This window comes from Parasteatoda tepidariorum, chromosome 5 (genome assembly GCF_043381705.1).
Source record: "Parasteatoda tepidariorum isolate YZ-2023 chromosome 5, CAS_Ptep_4.0, whole genome shotgun sequence".
Taxonomy (NCBI): Eukaryota; Metazoa; Arthropoda; class Arachnida; order Araneae; family Theridiidae; genus Parasteatoda; species Parasteatoda tepidariorum.
This window is the reverse complement of record NC_092208.1, coordinates 8,150,938-8,167,947: the sequence shown is the minus strand read 5'-3', so window position 1 is coordinate 8,167,947 and position 17,010 is coordinate 8,150,938. Positions and strand designations below refer to the sequence as shown.

General features: G+C 33.6%; 2 protein-coding genes across 2 annotated transcripts in view; one reads left to right on the top strand and one right to left on the bottom strand.

The window, feature by feature from the left end:
- Positions 1-17,010, top strand: part of LOC107451097 (RAB3 GTPase activating protein subunit 1) — a 191,381-nt gene that overhangs the window by 22,163 nt on the left and 152,208 nt on the right. The window lies entirely within an intron of this gene.
- LOC107451098 (leucine-rich repeat and fibronectin type-III domain-containing protein hattifattener) overlaps positions 2,556-17,010 on the bottom strand; it is a 46,897-nt gene continuing 32,442 nt past the window's right edge. Inside the window, exons 3-9 of the mRNA XM_016067088.4 lie at positions 14,577-14,950; positions 12,496-12,658; positions 10,656-10,976; positions 8,638-8,798; positions 6,210-6,396; positions 4,961-5,391; positions 2,556-3,474 (exon numbers count right to left, since the gene is read on the bottom strand). Coding sequence (XP_015922574.1) covers positions 3,214-3,474; positions 4,961-5,391; positions 6,210-6,396; positions 8,638-8,798; positions 10,656-10,976; positions 12,496-12,658; positions 14,577-14,950 — 1,898 coding nt within the window. The 3' untranslated portion in view covers positions 2,556-3,213. The remainder of the gene's footprint in view (positions 3,475-4,960; positions 5,392-6,209; positions 6,397-8,637; positions 8,799-10,655; positions 10,977-12,495; positions 12,659-14,576; positions 14,951-17,010) is intronic.

Genomic DNA, 17,010 nt, shown 5'->3' with positions numbered 1-17,010 from the left:
TATATATGCCCTTTAAAGACGGCATTGTTTAACAGATTATGCCATAATTTAATAAGTTTATGAGACCTAGATTATATGAAGTTCTTATGATCGAACATTATTTTGAATAATCCAAATAATTCAATTACGAAAGTAATATTATTTTAAATTTAGTAATTAAGTCTTAGTATTGAGTTTTTCTTAACTATACCACAATATAGAATTTAGCTTTAATGTGACTCATGTGATGAATGTCTTTTTAAAAAATAGGTATGTTTTTCAAAAAAATCAATTAGTTGCAATATTAACCTCAATAATGCTTTAGGTTTTTTTTTTTTTGAATTTATTATTTTTTTAATTTTTTCTGAAAGGGCATTTTTTCTGAAAGCATTTATTCATAAATCTCTGATCTGAATTGTGATAATGTCGCACGCACATGTATTACTTTTGTTTTTGGATTACCTCTCTGCCAATAAATATAGCTCTTGTGTATTGTTAATAATCGAACTAAGATTAAAACTGTATTGGTGTATATTTTGTTTGGGGAGTATTAATTATTTTCAATTTAAATATTATATTTATGAATTTAAATTAAATTATACTCTTTTATGTTAAAAATTATTTAAAATAATCAAATATTAATATATACAGTGGAGCATCGTTTATACGACGATCACTTATACGACGTTTACATTTATACGACGTTTTAGTGTGGTCCCAAATCATTCCTATTCATTTTAATGTAAAAATATATCGTTTATACGACGCACAGAATCGGTTATACGTCGGTTTTTAGATTTTGTTCACGTTTATTTAATTTTTTTCTTTTTTCTTGTGTATTTTAAAAAAGGGCGTAATTTGCCAACATGAATGATACAGAAAAGGGTGCCAACAAGAATGCTTGGATGACGACCGTAATTTTTACTAGATGACTGAAAAAACTAAACAATGTTATGAAGAGGCAAAAACGAAAAATTTTGCTATTCATCAACCAATGTCCAGCGCACCCATCGATACTAATTATTTTGGAAAATGTTAAAGCTCTCTTTTTTCCTGCAAATTGCACAAGTGCACTTCAGCCATTAGATTTGGCCGTGATTAGAAATCTACAATTACATCATACAAGTAGAAAGCAATAAGTTCAACTCGCTATTCAAAGCATTGTAGAGACTAATAGCAAGAAAATATAATTAAAGCTAACATACATTCAAATTGCTCACTGCAATTTTTCTTCTTTGGTTATTTGTTTGTTTTGATTTGTCTAATTTAGAAATTTATGTAAATCAACACGTTAAACATTAAAATTAACTGAAAACAGAGTAAGTTTCAGTTTTAGAAGTAAAAATCGATTATACGACGTTATCGTTTATACGACGTTTTTCGGTGGTCCCTTCGGCGTCGTATGAACGATGTTCCACTGTAGTTTAATAAATTGTATATGGTTTTGTTATTGTTCTTTTTATTAAATATTCTTCCCTTACATCAAATGTCTACAGATTTTCATTTAGTAAAGTAGAGACTACTCATTTCCGTTTTTGATCACTTTTTTAATTGCAAAAAAAAAATTATAATTCAGGAATAGCTGCTTTCAGGAAAAAGGGAAACTGTTTCAAAGATCTATTTCAAATATCTCAAATAATGACATACAATTAATTAAACAATTGTGTTTACAAAATAAAATATGCATTTTTTTAAAAATTAAGACATTGTTAATTGAGAATAATACCTGTGTTTAAAGTAATTTAATGTGAAGGAATACATTTTAAACTATATTATACTGCATATTAGGACTGGGCGATGTTGAGATTTTGGCATTGCGATGTATCGTCACGCTTACATCGCTATATTTTGATGCTTTGCGATGTTTCGGTACATTCATGTTTTATATTTAGTGCTGCATAAATTTGCAATTTTGTGCGTTGCATTTTTTTTATAATTATATCTCAATATTTAAAGACGTGGATGTCTGCAAAATAGCGGTTAAAAAGCCTTAAACGGTTGAAATGATTTTTAAAAAATCAACAGGATTTGCACAACATTTCGATTTTCAATCACATTCGGATTCATCATGTCAGCATGACTGTGAATCACGATGCAAAAAAAATCGGAGAAAGGTAACGATCATCTCCACAGCTATCACTGCATACTTACGGAGGAAAATGCTCTTCGCGCGAGCTTGCAGACATCGATGAACTATCGGAAACAATGCTCAACATCGTGCGTGTAGACATCGATGTAAACGATACATCGGGAAATATCATACACATCTCAGTAAATCACAATTTCCGATGCTTCGCAAAATTGCCAATAGAAGCATCGGATTGGAGATGATTGCAAAGAATCAATATTTTCCTATGTATCGATTTATCGCACAGTCCTACTACATATAAACTATCATGGTATTAGTATAAGAATTAGAATACATTTTAAACTATAATGTATTCTGAATTTAATTTGTTAAATTGATTGTAATTGGTTTCAACTTACCTTAGTTTGTAATCACCATTCTAATTAGAATAAACTTTTTACCATTTCAAAATATATAGTGAATAAAGCTCATAAAATTCAAATAATGATTTTCAAATAATTCAAAAACTTTTAGTGTTCGACATACACATAAAACTCACACAGTATTTGTGCTTTAAACAATTTAAAGTTTTTTTATTTTTGTAATGAAGTTTTTTTTGTACCACAGTTTCAAATACTTAAAATTCATTTGAGAAAAATAAAGGAGTGACTTGTTTCCGTAACTCACTTTCAGTTTGCAATAATCGATGTAAATAATATAAGATTTATACAGTTAATATACTCTTTCGGGAAGAAATAAAAATGCAGCTGCCATTTGTTTTCTTCAGAGTTCATTGGAAATTTCTTCAAAATCTCCAGCCCAATCAACATTTTTATTTACAAACATTTTGTTGATTCACAAATAATGTGAAAAGCACATAAATGATGTGCCTCTAAGCTCATTGTATGTTGTACTTTTTTGTCCTTAAAACATATGTCCATACATATAACATATATGTCCTTAAAACATATATGAATTCTACAATTTTTCTTGTCCTTCCATGAAACACATTTAAAATAAATGCGAAGTTTATAGAATTCTAGCATTTGTTTTTTTCCTTGAAACAAATCGAATGTGAAATAAGGGCAACAGTGATTTAATTGTCCTTGAAACATATTCACTGTATTGTTAATGGACTTATATCACTTTAATATTTATGGTGTGAATCACCTTATACTATAATCTTTTCTGTACTTGTTGGTTCCCGACATCATGTGATTTTGGCTTATGTAGATGTCTACATCGTTATCTTTCCACATGGACCTGCCATTCCAGTCCGATTCGCATTCTGTGGATGAGCTGGCTGATGCCAGCCTTCCACTCTGCCTTTGCTTTTTCTTTCGGATATATCCACCGGTCGACATGTGGTGTGCACTCGGTCGAGTCAGTGATTTTGACCTCTGGATGTTAAAGTTACTTGGTGATATCTGTAACAAAAAATAGAGAATCAGTTGTGAGCACAAATATGAAGGAAAGTATTGATATGCGTGGTTATAGTTTCCCTGTGGCAGAATTTTTTTGAGATTTCTGCGACAAACCTCTCTAACACTAATATCTTTCTGCAAAATACTTTTAATAATAACTAATATGCGATATTAATTAAATTTAAAGTAACAGAAACGTTGTATTTACAAAAAAAAAAAAAAACAACTTATTCTGATATAATAAAATTGTTTGCATTTTTTTAAAATGAATATTTAATATTTTTTTTTTATTCTAATATAGTGGGCGATATTCTCATATTTTGTTAGAGGAAAACACATTAATTATTTATTTTTTCGCTTTTTGTAAATCTTCATCAGGTAAAGAAAATAATTAAAAATCGTAAAATCTGTGAAGGAAAAGAAAACCAAAATGTTTTCATTTTTATTTTTCCCAAATAAGAATAAAAAAATGACGAGCATTTATTCTCCTCTGATGCATGAAAAAGGCATCTTTGGAATATAATTGTGGAAGAAAAAAATCTTTGAAACATTTCTGCAGAAAAGAATTTTTCGATTCAATATTCTTTATTTTTCATTCTTCTCAAATAATAATCGAAAAATTATGAAAATTTATTCCCTCCGATGCGTGAAAAAGGCATCTTTTAAATGTAATTTTAGAGAAAAAAAATCTTTCAAACATTTCTGCAGAAAAGGACTTTGAAAAAGGCATCTTTGGAATATAATTGTGGAAGAAAAAATCTTGGAAACATTTCTGCAGAAAAGAATTTTTCGATTCAATATTCTTTATTTTTCATTCTTCTCAAATAAGAATCGAAAAATTATGAAAATTTTTTCCCTCCGATGCGTGAAAAAGGCATCTTTTAAATGTAATTTTAGAGAAAAAATCTTTCAAACATTTCTGCAGAAAAGGAAACAAAAATTGTTTACTTTCTGAAGGAAAATTCTTTCTGCAAAAACGCTGTAACGTTCTGCGACAATGTCGCCGTGTCGCTGCGATTCTGTGTCAGAGATAGTTGCGTTGCCTCAAAAAGTAAATTTTAGGAGCAAATACAACTGGCGATTGCGGTCCTACATGATCATTCACCGAAGGACCAATATTGGGATGTCTAGATTTTTTAATATTGGTTTTTAATATTATTATATAGGACCAATAACGGTTCATATAGGGCCTATATTGGCTGAATAATGAATTGAAATTATCGGGTGAATCTGAAAACTTTATATAGGGTCAATATTGGTTGTAAAATAACGGGCGAATCGGACAATTCTATATAGGACCAATATCGGAAAATAACGGCCCTTTGAACACTTATTGAGTCAAGATTCGTGAATATTGGTCCAATGAGCACCCAACTTATTTTGCTGCTTGTGTAGTTACAGTATTTTTTTTAATCTGATTATCAATGCATTTAAATAATAAAATTTCGAACCTTCTTGTAATAAAATAAATACTTGAAATGTAATTTACTTTTGAGATGTGCGAATAAGACAGTCTAGAATCGTTATCTCTTGTTGAGAAAGACTTCGCAAAACCATTTGCTATGGCTTTGTTGATCTGGAACTGGCCATCATTGAGCACGAAACTGTGACTGGTGCTTCCAGATTTTCCAACCAAGCAGTTGTGACCGTTATTTTTCGGACTGCTTCGGCCACTGTTCCAGGAAAGTGTTTCCCAATCAGTTTCTGGTGGTATTTGTTGTTTTACCAGAGGAGGTAGCACAGCTGTTAGAGTGTTTGTGTGATGTGGATGCATTGAAGACAGAGACGATCCGTTTCGTCCCTCTCGTTTTCGAAAATAGAGTAGGATAACTATCAGTGCGCCTATGATGACCACGATGCAAATGATTGCCGATGCCGCAATGACCACCTTGTCCAGAGAAAGAATTCGACTGTCATCTCCTATGGAATGAAAGTGCTGGTTATTGTAAACTAAATGAGTAGTTAATATATGGGAAATAAATAATAGTTAAGATAATAGAAATAAATAATAGTTAATATAATAGAAATAAATGATAGTTAATATAATAGAAATTTTAATCATTTTAAATTTTCAGAATTGCGTATTTATTCAAAGCTAAACAGATAATTCTGAATTTTGAAAATCTCCTATCTACTATTATTCGTTCACCAGTAGTTGGCACTTTGCCCCGCCTTCATCACGTGGTATCCGACGATACTATTTTGCTATTTTTGGGAGAAGGATGTGAACAATCCTGAACAAGGTTGCTATTTGGTGATCGTATGACAAAAATATTTATTTCGCTAACATTATGTGCATTTTTTTAACATTAAATATTTCATAAATTTGATGATATTTTTATCTTTTGAGTGAACAGTTCGTCCTTTTTGAAACATTTTGTTGCAATATATTTAATTAACTAGAGTAACGAAAAGTAGAATAGCAGATGATAAAGCGAAGTAAGTGACTGAAAAATAGTTCACTGTTAGCGTTTGGCTCACATTAAGGGTTGTCTCAATTTCAAGCGCGGAGAAGTTTCCCCTTTTATTCCCGCACTGAAATGAACTCTTCGTTCTTGGAGGTGGAGCCAAGTGCCAACTCCTAGTGAACGAACTATAGTAACAAGAATTTAAAATTATTTGCATTTTATAAAATTGTTTTTTATTTGCTATTTAAGTTTTCTTAGATCTTTTTTTGCAATCAATTCTTTTTGTTTTACAAACACATGTTATTGCATTTTTATTTAAAAGCAACATACCTTTTAACTCTCTGCACTGCTTGGCTGGCACATTGTCTATTTTTATATTTGCAATTTCTTCATATTCAATCACGCAGACAATGATGCATTGATGTAAAGGTAGCTGATCAACTTGCAGTTTATGAACGTCACTTGGTATGGGAATAATTCTTTTAAATTCTTGACTTCCAAACAGTCTTATCAGGATCTAAATTTTCAATATTTAATACATCAATTTTTCTTAAAAAAAAATATTACCGGGATATATGTGATGCCTCAATCGGCATTACATATTTCCTAGCTTTTAAAATTTCTTTGATTTCTTAAACTTATTTTTTTAATCATTCTTAATCGAATTGTAATTAAATGAAATCAATTAGTTAGTTTTTTATTAAAATTTATAAAAAGCAAACATAGAATATTTTATTCTTTACTTATAGATAAATGTTTTTATTTCAATACTAATGTAAGACTCATTAATTCAGTGTCGCGACTAATTGAAAACTAAAGTCTATTTATAACTCTTTATTCTTAATTTCTTGCCACGAATGTGTTTCAGTTATACATGGTTTTACTAATTCTCAGTCTTGTTGACGATTCGCGATCGCTAAAGTATTTTCAAACCTAATATTGATTTTGGGGGGTTGGCTTTATTTGTGGCGATGTTATCTACCGATAAGTCACCAACCTTGGATCTCTTCCCATGCTCCTAACTGTCCGTTGGGAACAATTCATTCACTTTCAATTTCCAAATTTTGGCGACTGGGGGTGCCCTTTTGGGCATCCCAGTCCCAACCGTTTAATATCAATCTTATCAGAATTATCTTTTAAGGGGTTTTTCTTTATTTTTATATTTCAAATATGGTTATTTTTAATTTACAAATATTTACTTAATAAATAAAAATGCAAACTAAAAATCTCGAAGTAAGAGAATGTTTTATCTTGATCCCTTTAAGGGATTTCTTTTCTTTTTTCTTTTTATATTTTTGAAATATGTCCATTTTCAATAATTAATAAATCAATTTTTCTTAAACAATTTTATTTATTTCTCTGAGGCAATTATCATTTTATTACATCCAAATTAAGATGTATCTGTAACGGCCAAAAAGTCAATAATGCTACCAGTACAGATCCGCTAATTAATTTAAAACGATCACCGTCATAACAATCAAATTTGATTTTTGATCCTTTTTTTTCCAAATTTAATTTTATATTTTGAAATCCATCCTTTACGATTTATGCAGTCTATAATAATAAAAGAAAAGTATTCGTACTGGGATTCGGTCCGAAGTTATAGGGGGAAATTTTATCCCCACATTCTTAAAATCCTTAAGCCTTCAGGAGGATATACAAGAAAGCGTTAATTTCTCATACGATTACCATTACGCATTGTTGTAATTTTAACAGCTAGAACTTTTTCTTTTCTGTTATTCAAAAGATAACTTTAGTGACGTTTGCTAGTTTACAGCTGTTTAATAAGATGGGAAGGCATGCAGAGACACCACCACCAAATTAGTATTTCTAAAGCTACCTGAAACAGTTTGTTTATTTTCTGTCGTAGTTATGATTTTAAAACATGTTTCTATGATTAGTTTAATTCCAAGTAATGGTTAAGTTTACGGTAATTGAAGGAAAAATTAGTTATGTACCTAAGTACCAATTCATCAGAAAAATGCCTGATCGGGGATCCGGTATCAGCTATGCGACCCGTAAGAGAATACTCAGTCACGTATGCAACCTGTAAGAGAATATTCAGTCAGGTATGCAACCTGGAAGAGAATATTCAGCCATATAAGGAAATCCAGACTTAATTCTGTTCTCTTTTGCGGAATTAAACTTCGGAGAATTCGTTGATTGGAAAGGCAAATCATAATGAGTTTTAAAAAAATTTTTTTTACTTAATATTTTTTTTTTTTAAAATTCTAAATTAATCACTTTGTTTTAAAGCGATTAATTTATTATTTTTTTTAAATAGATTGATTTATAATTTTTCTTGATAAAAAAGTTATTTTAATAAAAACATGATTTAAAGTAATTTATTTTTAATCTTTATTATAGCTGTAACGTTATGTCTTAATCAAGAAAAATCTCAGGTTTTGTTATTTTTGAGGTTGGCAGGTCGGATATAGGTGTAGTTAATCATTTTTGGATAAGTTGAGTTTCTAAAATTGCGTTCTTCTTTAAGCTAATAGTGTAATATGTTGCCTGCAAAGGCAGCAATCAATTAAAAATAAATAAATAAATGAAATTATTTTAAATTTTTTTAGTTCTGTTACTATATGTCTTTCAATTTGGTGCATAATAGTGTACTGTAAATTAAAATCAATTTATTTATTATTTGCGATATTTTTACTCTATATGAAGAATGGGTACACAGGTAGCGAGTCATAATTAGTTATTTAAATATACAAATACTGATAAATGTTTTTTTCTATGTAAAAATATTTACTTGATGTCCTCGGTTGGTTATTTTTCCTGTTTCCCACTCTAACATCAGTGTTGAATCTCTTTTGTAGGCTTGCTTTATTCTAATAGGATGTTGGTTTGGTTTCTTTTTAACCGTTCCACTGTGTGCCAATGATCCTAAAGGTGTGGTGTTGCCTTTAATATCTAAAAAGTAACAAATCTTTTTTTTTTCAAGAGGTGATACATATATAGTTTGTTTAGTAAAGTAAGAACTCCCCATTCCTTTCCCCTGGGCCCCTGGCGGTTTAAATATTTCAAGTGGGGGTGTGGGGTCATTGTTTAGGATAAGTTTCGGCTCTGGTTGGCAAAAGGAAAGGAATTTATTTTCTTCGGTCTACTGTGTTAAGTCTTAGATTGAAAAGAAGCTACCCTTCCTGAAATGCGCTTTTCTTGTTTCCATAGCAGACTCAGACTTTGTGGCGGGGGGAGTTCTTACCGTAGACAAACTGTACAATTTAATATTTTGGCGTGTCAGTCATGTTTATACATTATGGGTCCTCGTATTTAATGACGTTGGTATTTTGAAAATTACTCTTTTGCAGGCATGTGATTCTTCTGCTAATTCGCGGAATTCCGCGAATATCAAGACCATTGATTCGCGGACTTCTGCGAATGAGTAATTTATATTCCGACAAAACTTTCTCTAAGTTCTGCTAATCTAAATTTGGTTACTTAACCAAAGTCTCGTTACCCCATGTCCAACAGTTCGTGGGTTCGATCCCCGCCGGCCGAAGACTAATAGTAGTAAATGGTGACTGATGCACGTTAAATCTGTCGAGTCTCAAAGTCCTACATGTTCCCGTAACAAATCAATACCTCTGGGTAAGGCTTCTATACTACCAGAGCTGACCTATCAAGCAATATTGGAGCAAACAAGTTCTCAAGTTAACGTTATTTTAGTATTCGTTATGTTATTACAGAGATGCCAACTGCTGCGGACACGCCAAAATAATTTGAAAAACGGTAAATCACTACAAAGTAAATTTTGCAAATAGTTGACAATATTTGCTTGCTTTTAAGAATGTAAAGCATGTAATAAGTTCTATAAAGTGGTGAATTATATAAGCCTACGCATTGTTTAGAAATAGTGGTGGATTAAAATCTACTAAATCGAACTTATGAAACCAAGAATTACAATTAATAAACTACCACTTGAAAATATTTATTCGCTGTGCTTATGATAGCTCTTTGCTCCAACAATAAATGATAAGTCAGCCTGTCTAATTCAGGGGCTCTACCTCTGGGGGTATTGATTTAGGAGTTTCCTTGGCTTCTGGATTGGGTTCAAAGTTACAAGGCTACGGAGTTGAACATTAGTAGTCGTAAATCCAAAATTGGATCGGCTGTCCTACGACTGATATATATATATAAATATATATATAAATATAAAATCTCGTCACCGAGGTATTTGTTCCGCCTTTACCAGCACCCTCTTTTTTCTTTCTTTTCTTTTCTTCCTATGTTCTCATTCGCGAGCCATGATTCTTTTTTACGCAGATTTATAAGAGAAAATTGCAACTTTGGATAAACTTCGAGAACACGAAATTGAAAGAAAAAAAAAATCATTAGATACTTCGGCTAGAACCAACACCTCCTAGAAAGGAGTAGGCCTCTGCACGGGTTACCATAAATATCCTTTAGTAGTCTAAACGTAATGACATATTTCGTATTTTCAACCACTGCGCAGCTTAGTACCCCGAATGTAATGACATCTTTCTTATTTTTCATCTACTGCACAGTTAACTTCGTCACATCGGACTACTAAATTAATCCGTGCTGAGGCCTTCCTTATTCTAGGAGGTGTTGCTAGAACTAACGAACTACTGAGGTAAACACAAAAGTATCCGAATGATAATCTAAAAGGTAATTCCGAAATGACAAACATTTAAAAGATCGTTCACTAGAAAAAGTACTAAAAAAACTACACATTGGGGAAAAAATAGATAATTTCTTCTTCCAGCAATCACACGTCTGGTTTTTGACTGTTTTAATGAAGCTTACCTTTAGACATTCCAGCGATATCCACGTGTGTGTCCACAGTCACAATTTGCACCAGCTTCTCTCCATCCTCCGAGACATCGTTGGGTCTTTCGTCAAAGTTCATATTCAATCTCTTGGGACGTTTTGTGGCTTGGCGAGGCTTCAGAGTTTCATTGGCACAGTAGAAGTCTGATAGCTGAATCTGGAAAAAGTTGCGACGCCTCAGGTGTTCAGGACTGCCACAAAATTGCGGATTGCGCTCTCGGCTGGTTACTTGAAGATCTCGATCTCGAATCCACTCTGCTACCCATCGTATCCGGCAATCACATTCTAATGCTGATCCTAACATACATATATAAACATGTGAAAACTAACAATAATGTGTAAACTGTTTAAAATAGAGCTGGAAATTGAAGTTTTTAAGATTTTTTTCTCCAAAAATAACGTTTATAATTACGTGAGTTATGATTAAATTGGTACCAGCCTGTATGCAGTAATTTGCATTGAAAGTATACATTTATTCTACAAAATACTTTGCTTTTATTTAAAATATTTTGAACAATGCAATAATAATAAATTCGTCTTGGCTGCCCTTGGCTGAATTTTCTGAATACCGAACCTGTGGGTAGAAGTTGTTGCCAAACTCTATGAACCACAAGACTCACGTTTTGCCTTCTGGCCACTTCTGCAAAACTTTGTCCTGCTTCTAGCCTTCCAATAGATCTCCATCGCAGCTCTTCGGACATTGTTTCAAATTGGTTATCACAAATTTTTAATTTTAGGAATAGCTAAATTCACAATCTTGCTGTTGGGAATTTTATGCTCATTGCAGATGAAAAAAGTTGATGCTCATTGCAGCGCCACTAATTTACAAATTCTTATTTTACTTAGTAACTTTTTTTTTGTCCCGCAGTGGACTTATCGTAAAGACACGGTTCCCAGTAGAAGCATCATTGGTCGTATGCTGGAAAAATTTTCAAGATTTAACTACGAAGGCTTTTTTTTCATGTTCTGATATTTATGAAAGAAATGAATAAATAATAAGAAAGAAAAAAACAGCATAATATAGTGATTCGCCTTGACGACCAGATTTTGTCTATTCTTGTCCATTTATATTTTCGAGTGTAAGAGTTTTAAAACGATACAAGTCCTTTTCATTGTAAATGAAAACATTTAATCTGATTAAATTAAAGAGCACAATAAAAATTCATGCTGAAAAAATATTTTAGTAAATTTTTGTAAAATCAGATTTTGAATGAATAATTACAACAACTGTTTCCAGAGCCGCGATGGCTCAGGGGATAGAGCGTTCGCCTTTCAATGTTGTGAACCGGGTTCGAATCCCAGCGATATCTGGTTGATATGAATCTGCATCCGACATGCACTGACCATAGTGCTGACGGGAAATATCGTCAGTGGCAGACGGATCATGGGTTAGATTCCCTTTGCCGTCAGGCTAACCATAGGAGATTCTCATGGTCTTCCTCTCCATGTAACGCAAATGCCGGTTAGTTCCATCGCAAAGTCCTCCACGAAAGCAAATTTCTCCCAATACTTTATCCAGGAGCTCTCTTGTCTTCTGGATTGGGTTCAAAATGACAAGGTTAAGTAGTTGAACATTAATAGTCGTGAAATCGAAAAATTGAGTCTGCTGTTCAACGTCAGCTGTTAAAAAAAAGGAAAAACAAAAACTGTTTCCAAAATATACCTTCCATTGAAAACCATGTACGTCAAAATTTGGCCGAACAAAAAGTTATCGTCTGATTTGAGTGTTTTTAAAATGTCACTTAAGACGTATTTTCACTGAGACGTAATTATTAAAAAAACATGCGCATCAATTAGATTTCAACTTAAAACTTACCTCCTAAACTGAGTCCTCTTAATGTGGAATTGAGATGAAGGAATGCTTCTACTGGTATAGTCGTGAGGGGATTTCCGTCTAACGCTAAGAGTGTCAATACTTTGTTTTTCTTAAATGCATCGATTGGTAATTCCGTGATTCCATTAAATCCAAGATCTAATACCTGTAATGTAAGGAGAAAATGTGTAAGGTCAGTTTATAAAATTGATGAAATTTTACAATTCTTCTCTCAAGGACGTTATTGCTTTAAAGAGGCTTATTTTATTTTATTTTATTTTATAAGCGTCGTTGAACAGCCGACTCAATTTCTTTGGATTTACGACTGCTAATGTTCAATTACGTAGCCTTGTAGTTTTGAACCCAATCCAGAAGATAAGGGAACTCCTGGATCAGGTATTGGGAGAAATTTGCCTTCGTGGAGGACTTTTTGATGGAACTAATCCGCATTTGCGTTACAGGGAGAGGAAAACCATGAGAACCTCCCACGGTTAGCTGACTGCAAAGGGACTCTAACCCAGGATCGGTCTACCACTGAGGATATTTTACGTCAGCACTGTGGTCGGTGCAAGCCGGATGCGGATTTGTATCGACCAGCCATAGCTGGGATTCGAACCTGGTTCACCTCATTGGAAGGCGAACGCTCTATCCGCGCTTTCTAACAATACAATGCATTTATGAAATCTAAACATCTGTTTTATTTATTTCGTTGGACAGACGATCTAATTTTGAGTTTACGACTACCAATGTTAAATACCGTGCCCTTGTAATTCTGAACCCAATCCAGGTGAACGCAACTCGCGACGTTTGATTCATACATCGTGTGAATGATATACGTAGCTTGATGATCGCGGCAATATGAATACCGGAACCGCGATGGCTCAGGGAATAGAGCGTTCGCCTTCCAATGAGGTGAACCGGGTTCAAATCCCAGCGATGGATGGTCGATACGAATCGGCATCATGGCTTGCACCGACCACACTGCTGACGTGTAATATCCTTAGTGGTAGACGAATCATGGGTTAGAGTCCCTTTGCCGTCAGGCTAACCGTGGGAGTTTCTCGTGGTTCTTCTCTCCATGTAATGCAAATGCGGTTAGTTCCATTAAAAAGTCCGCCACGAAGACAAATTTCTCGCAATACTTGATCCAGTTCCGAAGTCGTCTGGATTCAAAATTACCAAGCTTCGTCTGGAACAAAATTACAATCGCTTGGATTCGAACCCGTTCACCTCTATCCCCTGAGCCATCGCGGCTCAATGAGGCTTATTATCGGCTGTTCAACGACGGTTATAAAATAAAATAAATCAAGCTCTAAACCAACTAAACATCAACACTAAATTTCCGTTCGCGATGTTTCCAATCCTTGTTGGAAATTTAGCTTTAGTGATTAAACGAGCAATTTAAATTTCTCAAACGCGAATGACAGCAAGAGATAGGAATGATTAATTTAGTTTTGCAAATGATTCAAAAGGATTAGACACATTTCCCATTCTGATGATTGAATTTCGCTACAACGAAAGAGGCTTCTCACTACAATACGTTTAGGAACACCTAAAAAATAAACTAATAATTAGGCATCGGTAATCTTGTTTCATGATATAACTGCCAACTCTACTGGATTTTCCAGTAGACTACTGGATTTTGCCAGTTTCTCCTGGTCTACTGCTTTAGTAAAAATTCTACTGGTTTTTGTACATTTTAGAAAAATCCCTAAAATTGAGTAAGTTTCCTTAAAAAATCCTTTTTGAAATAGAATTTTTAATGCAGATTATTGCTTGCTTGAATATTTAAATAAGTCTCACTAATACATAATAAAGAGAACCTCGTTTATAAAACTCAGTTCAGTCATCTTTGAAGAATTAAATGGCTATTATTATTCAAAATTATGAATAAACATAATACGTAACATTTCAAGATCATTTGATGTGAAATCGTAACTGGAAAATATTGCAGTTTTTTAAATATTTAGTAAAATATTTAGTATGTTTTGCAACAATTATCCTGAGATTTATATTATTTCGTAAAATCTACTGGATTTTATTCCTATCCATGAATTATTTAATTCAAGTGACGTGGTAGTTACCCTTATTTCGGAGAGAATAGAAATAGCTTCCAGAGGATATGTCTTCAAGTGGTTGTTTAGCAGCGACAACGAACTGAGGGTGGCATTGACACCGGCAAAGGATTTGGAATCGATGTCCTTTATCCTGTTCCTTTCCAAATTGATGGCCGTCAGAGACTGCATCTCCGAGAAGAAGTCCGGCTCTATGGTCTCTATCTTATTTTGTGCAAGATCAAGAAGAGCCAAGAACTTGAGTCTCTGGATGGCCTTTGGCAGCTCTCTGAGATCTGAAGACTGCAGGTTTAAACTCTTCAGGCTGCCTTCTAGACCACGAAAAGCCACGTCAGATATGTTGAGGGAATTGTCCGACAGCTTTAGAGTTGACAGGGGTAGACCTGCAGGACAGAAACAAAAAGTTTTAAATTAGCACAAAGTAAATTCCATAATCCTTTGTAAAATTTATAAAATATGGATACGTTCGATGTTGTTTTTTTGTTTGAATTTAATTAAAATAATTCCGATCGAAAAAAAATTTCGAAACATTCGTAGCAACAATTTTACCTTGTCCCGAGTTGGGTTCAAAATTGGCTAAATATGCGTCCTATTCGAACATGCGCCGAGGGACTAATATTGGGATCTCTAGATTTGTTTAAAATTGAGCTTAGAATGGCCTATATGGGGCCTACATTGGCCAATATAGAACCTACATTGGCTAAATAATGGATATAAAATATCGGGTGAATCTGACAATTCTATATAGAACCGATATTGGTTGCAAAGTGGCTGTAAAATATCGGGAGAATCGGAAAATTCCATATAGGGCCAATATCGGAAAAGTAAAGGCCCTTTGAACCCTTACTGAGCCAAGATTCATGAATGTTGACCCAATGAGGGCCCAAGTTGTTTTGCTGCTAGGGATAGTTTCAAAATCAGTGTAATTTTTTTATCATTCCCACATTAATAAAACCAATCATAACGTAGAATCAATAAGGCACAGTTTTATTTGACAAGTTAGTTTAAACTTATATTAACTACTGTAAATCTTTAAGCTGTTGTTGTGAGCTAGCAAAACTATGTTGTGAACTAGCATTTTGCAAAACTATTTTTAGTCTTAAAACTAGCATTGATTTATTGGAAGCTTTCCAAAGCTTCTATGATTCACGATTTATTAATCAATCTCTGTAGACATGATTTGCGATCCCCTTGGTGAGTTACTTTAGTGATTTTTCTCTCCCCCCCCTAAATTTTTTATTTGCTTCAAAATTAATACAAAACAGTGCTCATTCGACATTTCAAATGTACTTAATGATTAGTCGATCCCAAATCTTGTTTAGCCTATCATCTTGGTCTCTTCGGAATTGATACCCGCACTTTTGTTTCCTAAAACAATCGAGATCTGGCATAATCTATAGTAACATCTTCAGTGGATTGACTTGAACAAATTTAGTAGACATAAGGAAAAAAACACGTGCATTTCTAGGCTAAACTATGCATAAGCAAGTTTCAGAAATCTATGTAACGCGATTGGTAGGTTATTGTTGCTCATTCTTTTAGGCTATATCTTTGGAGAGCTGGTTTTGTTCTATCCAAAGCAAATCGCTTATGCATGAAATTGATTTAAGTTATGGTTTAAAACAAAAATGTGCTCCTTTACTGTTTTTCTTGAATGACATGGTTGCCTTAATTTCCTTGAAATGAGCGTTTTGGTATTCTTAATTTGATTTTATTCCTTGAAATGCGTATTTTTGTGGATCTCTAAACACACTCCACTTCAAGTTACATTACCTTCAATCCTGCTTTAATGCATTAAAGACTTGCCTGTAGAAAATTTAAGGACGCAAATAGTTGAACTATTGGTCAACTGATGTAGTTCAGCTTTATAGTATTAGATACCTCCTTAGAAAATACGTTTTCCACAGTGTTTAAATCTCGAGTCGTTGTCATTGCAACTGCTGGCGAAGCAGTTTTTATGCAAGAGAATTATCTGTGTCGAATTGTACCACTTCAAGAATAACTTCGTGATTTCATTCCTATCTAAGGTACATCCTAAAGGTACACGCTGTCCGAAATTCTCTAGTTATATTGTATGAACTTTATTTTTGCTTATTATATAGTTCGCTGATACCCAATGTGAACTTAAAAGGTAGGTATATACTTTATTTCCGTCTCACTAGAGCTGCACAATGAGCTATGGTCTGGGAAACATTCTTTAGGGTGATCCGAAGACGTGCCATCGCAATTTTTTATCCTCCGCAAAGGGAATGGTTCCCCTGCTTTGGTAGCCCGACGACCTGCTCTAGAAGTTGAGCACTTTACAGTAGAACAGTTTAACAAGGACCTATACCGAGCACGTCCCTACTCAGGCTGATTAAAGTGGTCACCCGCCCGCTTACTGACCGCAGCCAGTGAGGCTTGACTTCGGTGTTCCACCGGGAATCGTGTCTTTACGATCAGT